This window comes from Apium graveolens, chromosome 10 (genome assembly GCF_009905375.1).
Source record: "Apium graveolens cultivar Ventura chromosome 10, ASM990537v1, whole genome shotgun sequence".
In the NCBI taxonomy this organism is placed as follows: Eukaryota; Viridiplantae; Streptophyta; class Magnoliopsida; order Apiales; family Apiaceae; genus Apium; species Apium graveolens.
In genome coordinates this window covers 176,825,303-176,833,759 of record NC_133656.1, presented here as the reverse complement: position 1 = coordinate 176,833,759, position 8,457 = coordinate 176,825,303, and the positions used below count along the sequence as shown (strand labels likewise).

The 8,457-nt window shown below is 33.1% G+C and overlaps 1 protein-coding gene across 1 annotated transcript; it reads right to left on the bottom strand.

Moving 5' to 3' along the window:
- Positions 1–4,371: 4,371 nt before the first annotated feature.
- LOC141691343 (phosphoglucomutase, chloroplastic-like) lies at positions 4,372–7,714 on the bottom strand. Its single transcript, XM_074496073.1, has 8 exons — positions 7,607–7,714; positions 7,481–7,509; positions 7,251–7,318; positions 6,756–6,874; positions 6,401–6,679; positions 5,228–6,011; positions 5,043–5,141; positions 4,372–4,646 (listed from the first exon to the last, which is right to left on the bottom strand). Exons 1-5 carry the CDS (start codon positions 7,712–7,714, stop codon positions 6,452–6,454), a joined length of 552 nt encoding a protein of 183 aa, XP_074352174.1. The 3' UTR covers positions 4,372–4,646; positions 5,043–5,141; positions 5,228–6,011; positions 6,401–6,451.
- Positions 7,715–8,457: the final 743 nt, after the last annotated feature.

Here is an 8,457-nt window from a genome sequence, read left to right as displayed (position 1 = left end):
ATCAACTATACATGAGACTCGATTCCTTATTTCCTTTAAAATCGAATATAATCTTAGTGATCAACTTTAACAATAGAAGTCACATCTTATACATGCAATTTATAGCTTAACGTATATCATTTAAAATCAATCGAGCCTAGTCTTACATCCTACAATCATACCTATTCGAGTTTAATCAAACAATTAGAACCAAATCATTCAAAATTTTGAACCAAATAATAATTCGAAATCAAAAATATAAAATCTTCACTTAAACACATTTGATCCAAACATGCATGAACTAAAACCATATTTACCGAGCTTAACAAGTAAATCGAACCCATAATTCTTTATTTTAAAACTGAATATTTCAAGAATATCAACATGCATAATCTCGAATCACAGAACTAGAAGCAAGGATGGAACTCATTCATGGTTTCAGATCAGAAGAAGATCAAGAAATGAGAGAGAACAACGAGAGAGAGAGAAAGTACCAAGAGCTGAGAGAGAGTAAGTACCGAGAGCTGAGGAAGAAGAGAGAGAGAGAGAGACTGAGAGAACACGGGAAGAAAAAGAAAAGAAGAAGGGGATATAAGGTGGTGGTGGTGGAGGGGTGTTTTTGCAGTTTCACAAATAATTTCTGTTTTTTTTCTTTTACAAATTCTTTAAGGCATCAAACAATTAAAAGCTATTAAATAATATAAAATCGACTTGTAAAATCTGAAAATGATACAACTTTTATTTTTAAAATAAAGAATATGCAATTAAATTTCTTCCCATATTTTTAAAATAATTTTTGAGCAAACGAATTAATTTATATGGATTTTATAAATAAATCCCTAATAATAGAAATAAACTCTGTAAAATCACTTTAAAATATCAAAACATCAAATTAAATCCAACTATAATTTTTAAAAAGTCCCTAGGACTATTCTAGAGATAATAAAATAAATTTCACATTTTGATCACACTCTAATTATTTTATAGAAATATATAAGGACCAAATAATCCTTATTTTTACCAAATAAATTCTTTTAAAAACATTTAAAAACTCACAAATCACAGATTCACACACGTAACCATCAAATAACATATATTCACATAATATTAGACACCACAATTCATATTTATACACCCTAGCACATAATTCTCTTTTTAATTACTGATTATGCGAGTAACAATTACTCGATAAATCAAATAATGATATAACTTTTCACAAATACGAATCCATACAACATAAATGCACAGAGGACTCCATATTTATCATAACTTATTATAATACTCAATTTTTATCATTCTTAATCCTTCTCTTTTAATCCATCCTTTAATTAACGGGTCCTGTTCAACCTGACGGTCTGACAAACGTAACTTAACCATTTCGTTGACTCATCAAACTAGAACGAGACTTTGCCCGTTCCTTATTATTATTTCACAGAAATTTCATATAAACCATAAAATTTTTAACTTAATATTTATTCACACATAAATCTACACAGGCCACAATTATATCACAAAACTATATTTTATTCAAATATATTCGTCGCGAAAATCCCAGTCGTTACAATATTTACATTTATACCCTTAAAATTGTTAACACTATCCTGTAAGTCACTATATTGGTCAATACCCCCCCCTCAAATCGGAAGGATTGAAGATATTCAAGACGCCTAATTCGAGCAGCTGATAAGATATTCTAGCAATATAGAGAGGTTTGGTGAACAAATCTGCAGGTTGCTCAGTGGTAGAAATATGAGAAGGTATAATGAATCCAGCCTTGATTTTATCCCGGACAATATGACAATTTACCTCAATATGTTTGGTTTTCTCATAAAGAATGGGATTCTCAGCAATGCACAAAGCAGAAGTATTATCACAGTAAATAGAGATAGGTGTTGGAATGGAAAAATGTAGTTTAGTTAATAGATTATATAACCAAGTAGCTTCACACACTACATTAGACATAACTCTGTATTCAGATTCAGTGGACGACCTTGAAATAATTGTTTTCTTTTTACATTTCTATGACAATAGAGACTGACCAAGAAACACACAATATCCAGAGAGTGATCTTCTGGTCATAGGACAAGTAGCCCAATTAGCATTAGATAATATGTGAAGTAGCAAGGTACTGGAAGCTGATAGAAGAAGACCCTGGCCAAGAACATTTTTGAGATATTTTACAAGCTTCAGAGCAGCTTTCCAGTGAAGTGTGGTAGGATGGGCCATAAACTGACTCAGAATATGAACTGGATAGGACAATTCAGGACTGGTAATGGTTAGATAGATCAGTTGTCCAACAAGTCTCCTATAATGAGTACCATCTATCGAAGGTGAACCAGATTCAGTGCTTAGATGGTGTTGAGCTTCAATAGGGACTTTGCTAGGTTTAGCTCCCAGAAGGCCAGTATTCTGAAGGATATTGAGAGCATATTTTCTCTGATGTAAAACAATCCCTGAGTTTGATTTAGCAATTTCGAGACCAACAAAGAAATGAAGATGACCCAAATCATTGACTTTAAATTGAGTGTTCAAAAATTGCTTGACAGAACTAATATGAGTAGAACTTGAATCAGTGATTATTATATCATCTACATATACCAGTAAATCAGTATAGAATCCTGATGTGTGAAAGATAAACAAAGAACTGTCACACTTAGACTGGGTGAAGCCAAACAACAAAAGAGCAGCAGAAAATTTAGAGAACCATTTCGAGGAGCTTGTTTGAGTCCATAAAGGGACTTGATAAGTCTGCAAACAGGGTGCTTACCAAGGAAAGATTTTGGAATTTCAACTCCAAGAGGAACTTGCATAAACACTTCATCAAGTAAATCACCATGCAAAAATGCATTTGTTATGTCCAATTGATGCAAATCCCATTTTTTAATAAAAGCTAGTGACAAGATAGTCATAATAGTAGACAATTTTGCAACAGGAGCATATGTCTGAAAGTAGTCAACCCTTGATGTTTGAGTAAACCCTTTTGCGACAAGTCTAGCCTTATATCTGTCTAAAGTTCCATCTGCTTTGTATTTAACTTTATTCAACCATTTGCCGGCTACATCCTTCTTACCAGGAGGAAGATCAGTAAATTTCCATGTATTATTAGCTTCAAGAGCATTGAGCTCTGTCTGCATTGCGTGACACCAAAGAGGGTCTTGTGTAGCTTGTTTATAGTGAGTTGATTCAAAGACCTTGGTGGAGTTAGCAACAAATGACTGATAAGTGGAATTCAAATGGATGATTGCTTATGTGGCATGGATAGGATGTTTAGTAGAACACTTAATTAGAGTACTAGGTAGACCTATAAAGTCAGAGAATTTATGAGGAATTGTTTTATGTCTAGAAGGTCTAACAGGTGGTATAGGAGGAACATGTGGGACATATATTTCTGAAATAGGTGGAGGAGATAATGGGGAAATAAAAGTGGGAGAAGTATGAGTGATATTTTGTACACTGGGAGAAGAATTAGAATGATCAGGAGGAACAACATGCAAGTCATCCTGTCAGTCATCTATGAAGGTGTATTGAGGTAAAAGCATTTTACCAGTATTGGATATGGTGGATTCAGATTGAACATAGGGACATATATGCTCATAGAAAACCACTTCTCTGGAAATGCACTACTAGAAATATGGGATCAGACATCGGTTCAGAACCGATGTTAAAAAAAATCTGAACCGATGTCTTCGCGTGTGATGTTAAATGTCATCAGCTTTTGACATCGGTTAACAGCCAATGTCTATTATAGTGCTATACCTCGGTTTTAATATTAAATGTGATGTCTTTACAACAAATTTCAGCTTATATTACAGTATTTTTTGGTGAATATGAGTATATTATGAGGTATTTATCCATTAAAACATGAAACCTACAAGCTCTAAAAGCCATTTATTAAAATTCTTTCGAACAAACCGATGTGAAATGCTAGATCAGACATCGGTTAGATTAGTTGTCCGATGTGAAATGTTTGATTAGACATCGGTTAAATTAGCCCCCCGATGTGAAATGATGGATAAGACATGTGTGTTCTTCACGAAACCGATGTTAAATCTTTTTGTTTAACATCAGCCAGTTTCTCTGACCGATGTTATTTGACTTAAAATACATTGAGTTTCTTTTCAGAACCGATGTCAAATGACTATTTTACGTCGGGTTTTTAGTTATTTTTCGTTTAATATTATTTTACCTGATGTCTTTCTTATATTTTTTATATCATTTTATATTTACCAATGTGATGTTAATGTTTTGTATATTGTATGACATCCTGATACTGTTCACATCCACATGAACCAATTACATTTACAAACAAAAAAATACCAAACAATGCAACATAAACATAAAGCTACATTGATACCAAATTTCTTCACTGCACAACTGGAAGTAGCATAGTTCACAATTATTTTTGTATCAATAATCATTAGTGTACATGTATGTAACAAATTTAAATGGAAACTTTGGCACGCCTTGTCATTGTTCTTACAATTCCAGCACTATATGAGAGGTACAAAGATCAAATTGACAAATATGTGTTGTTAGCGTCCAGGAAAATGATGTAGTTGTATGTGATCCTCAACCAAGAGTATATTTTCTCCGCTTGAAGCTGCTTCCTTTTTGGCCCGGGTCTGGAAGTTTGCTGTCTAGAGGGCTGCTTGCGACACCTTGGTTCCCTACATTACCCTTGTCTATATTAAATAGGAAACAAGTTAAACTAAAAATTTGTGCAGAATGTGTGACTAACTAATAGTGCAGAATTAGGTCTGATCTTATGTGTAATGGTAATGTACTGTGAAAATATAGCCACATCAAAATCATCATCTCTAGAATGCACCCCTACAGTTTTATTTATTTATATTTGCTCATTAAGGGCACACTTAATTAACCATAACAAAATGAAAATAAGAAACACACAAAATAAAGAAAAAACAAATAACTCTAGATATAGATATTTTTTACAAGTAATTGGTAAATAATGATACACATCGATATTTGTTACTTATCTAATTTTAATAAATTTAATTCACCTCGGTGATCCAATTTGTAAAACTGATGCTTAATACCGATACCTTAATGGTCTGAGGAGCATCGAATCTATGAGCAGTTAACAGGGTCTACTTGCTCCTTTAATTTACAAGGTTCCTTTGATTCTTGAACATCAATCTGCTCTAAACATGTTATTAAGCAGTACTAGGTAAGTAGATGATGGGAAAAAAAGAGGAAGATCAAGGTTTAGAAAAGTCACATGTATTACAATATCTGAATCACGATCAGTCTACCGCCTTGTATCCATGGATGATCGACGCTCATTGATGCTGCATGAGACCTGAATACCTCTATCTTTGTTCTAATAAAATAGCATCAAATTTAAGATATAGTAACTCCTAGGAGTAGTATTTTAAAACAGTAAGATGAAAAATGGGAAAAGCAAGCAAAACAGTTTAGACATACCTTTATTCAGATATACAAAACATTCTTCCTCCTTTTCGAGTTATTTCAGCAGAAGTGTGAGGTATTGTTTCATGATCACTTCTTTGATAGAACTATTTTTGAATTAAAAAAAACCAAAGCATATAAAAATGATGCCTGCACACACACAGAGATTGTTTATCCAAACCCCTGTAACACCCTCGAATCTCAAATTTATCACGTATACAACCCTCGTTTTGAAGTTGCTGAGATGCCCAAAGAAGTTGCTGAGGCATACAAAATTGTAAATACCTCTGGTATTTATATGTAATATATATGCTTTTTGTTATAAACTTGAATTTTGGTAGTGAAATTTGATGTTTTATTCAAGAAAAGAGTCCACTTTTTACATGTATATAAGAGATCATCTAGATGGACTTACACAAAGGGCTTCAATATATGGAGCAGTCGTTAATATTGGCGGAATGAAGCTTCTTAGAAGGAGGAAACCCCTGTTGCATTCAAATCATATCAAATTATGTTTGTTAAGTACAGTAACCAGAAAGCCCCAAGGTCGGAGACATTTTTTACACACATTCTAAATCGATAAGATAATAACCAGCACAACCCTGTCAATAACATGTAGTAAAGTCAGCGGCCTTAGGATATTATAGTATCAGTGACACAAAACATACTCACAAGTGTACAGATTTGGAAGAAAAATCTGTATTTAAGTTGCCTCCAAAATCAGAACAATCTAGTACTTACAGTATTAATTTGTAACACTATTAAAAGAGAATTTGGTTTATATACATTTTGCATTTAATAATTACTTATATCCATTCTTGTAAAGGGTCAAAATGGAAGTATTACAACACCCGATAGCAATTTAGAAAGTTTAAAATTTAGTTTTAAAGAAAATTATTAATTGCTGAGATATTTTACACTAGATCATATTTAACTGGATCTGGCATTGATAATCAATTGACCAGGATGATTAATTTAAAAATATACATACCATATGCCATCCTTTTCGTGAATATGGTCACACCCTGTTCCCAAAATTTCTTCACCATAAATTGACAACACTCTGGCATCCATTAAATTTGTAAAGAATTTCCAACCAGTGGGGACATGGCAGAAGCAGGAAAGAAAAAAAATCAAGCCAATTTTCGGCACTGACAACCATTAATCGCTTGGATAACATTTCTGAACACCAAACCTCAAAAAATGGCAGATTTAACTTCTCGGCAACACGGTCAAGAGCACCACTTGTTGGCATAAATTTTGCTAAACCCTAAAAATTTAACAGCACGTGTAATCTAATATAAGAAATAGGATAAATCTAAAATAATGTTACAGAGGCTTCTTACTTTTGGGCCACTCTGGAAAAATGGAATTGCATTTTGCGCATTTGCTGGGATGATTGCAACTGAGTCTGAATGGGTGCCAAAAAATTCTCTACCTAGAATCTTGTTTCTATCACCGTCACCTGAGAAATTATTTTAATAAATGTATTACACACCGCTGAGGTTTACCAAAAGAATGGCATACATGACTTCACAAAAAGAAGCAGCCTGCAGGATATAAGAGGAACATCTGAATTCATCTCCAGGTGCATCAAATCCACAGCTACGCAAGTCATCAATTTACTCAAAGTCAATTAACCTTTACAACTGTCCACACTAATTACTCTGTCATCCTTCATATAAAATCAAGTCAACAATTGGTTGCAGGAAAAATAAAAATATGGTAATGAGTAAACTTCATAACCTCCGAGAAAATTTAAAAATACAGGTCAAGTTTATATGTTAAGAACTGAAAATAATTAGAAACAACGATAATGGTACACAAGACAAGTAACGTACCATCACTTGCAGCTCCAAAGTCTGGTCCATTCTCTTTATACAAAATGTTGACTAGGTCTTTAGCATATCTATCCCAAACATATCAATTTCAATGTTTTATAATAATAATTAAGCTAAATCAACACCAAACTATCTTACGTAAGATTCGGATCTCGATGTCCATGCCCAAAATTTTCGATCATTAAACATGAAAGAAAAAGACATACTGGAGTAGCTTCAAGCTTGTCTACAAAGGTGGGTTCTGCATAAGCACATGTGACTGCGTGCATTGCATCAAAAACATCATATCATTTCTAAACATCAAGTGAGATTGTATTTCAAAAAACATTAAAGAACGAATTTTATCATAATCTTACTTCCATCAGCTCCAAATAGTCAGAAACTGGGTCAACCACTTCAACACTAAATTTCCCATATTTCGTTACACCAAGATGAGAGAGGTCAACATCTAAAATATCCACCATCTTAATTTCATAAATCTGCATCAATTTTTAATTTAAATGCAAACTACTAATTCAGTAAGTACTTGTTATAGAATAGTAGGACATGAACTCATTAATCTCATATAATCTACATGTCAATACATATAACAAAAGGTACTTGACTTTGAATGGCAAGGATATTTTCAGGGGATATAAAAACTAATATGAAACTTTAAGCAATTATGAATTGAAACTAAATGTCCATTCATAAAGCAAATAAAAAACAATAAGTAAGTGATGTTCCATTTGGCTCCCAAAGAAACCCCAATTAACATACTATGTATGTATATATTACATTGATAAACAGCATATCGTAATTTCATAAAATTCCAAAAGCTCCAAATCCAAATCTTGACAAAGATCCTTAATCACCAAAAGCAGCAGACCTGTGAACAAAAATAGACTAAAGAGAAAAAAATTGAAAATCGGAGACTCGTTCAAATTTAACGAACCAAATTTGAAATTAAAACTTAATTGAACAATACCCAAAGTTTCGAAGATCCTTTTAAACTCCAAATCTATGATTTTTGTCTAATCTTACCAATTCAAAGCGTAAACTGTGCTTAATTAGGTCTAATTTGAATGCCAAATATGTATTGGTGTAACTTGGGGTTTATGAGGGCAAGTTTGAGAGAGAGAGGAAAGAGAGAGAAGATAGAGTCGCCTTAGGGTATGGGGGAAGACAGGGATAAGGGAAGTGAAGTCTGCAATCGAGGTTTGAGGGA

Bases quoted from the DNA above. Each gene is read 5' to 3' on its own strand.
- LOC141691343 (XM_074496073.1), bottom strand. From the start codon at position 7,714: ATGGTGGATATTTTAGATGTTGACCTCTCTCATCTTGGTGTAACGAAA. The intron at 7,510-7,606 runs GTAAGATTATGA...CAATGCACGCAG, and splicing joins ACTATTTGGAGCTGATGGAA to TCACATGTGCTTATGCAGAA. The intron at 6,875-7,250 runs GTACGTTACTTG...ATAATTTCTCAG, and splicing joins CTTTGGAGCTGCAAGTGATG to GTGACGGTGATAGAAACAAG.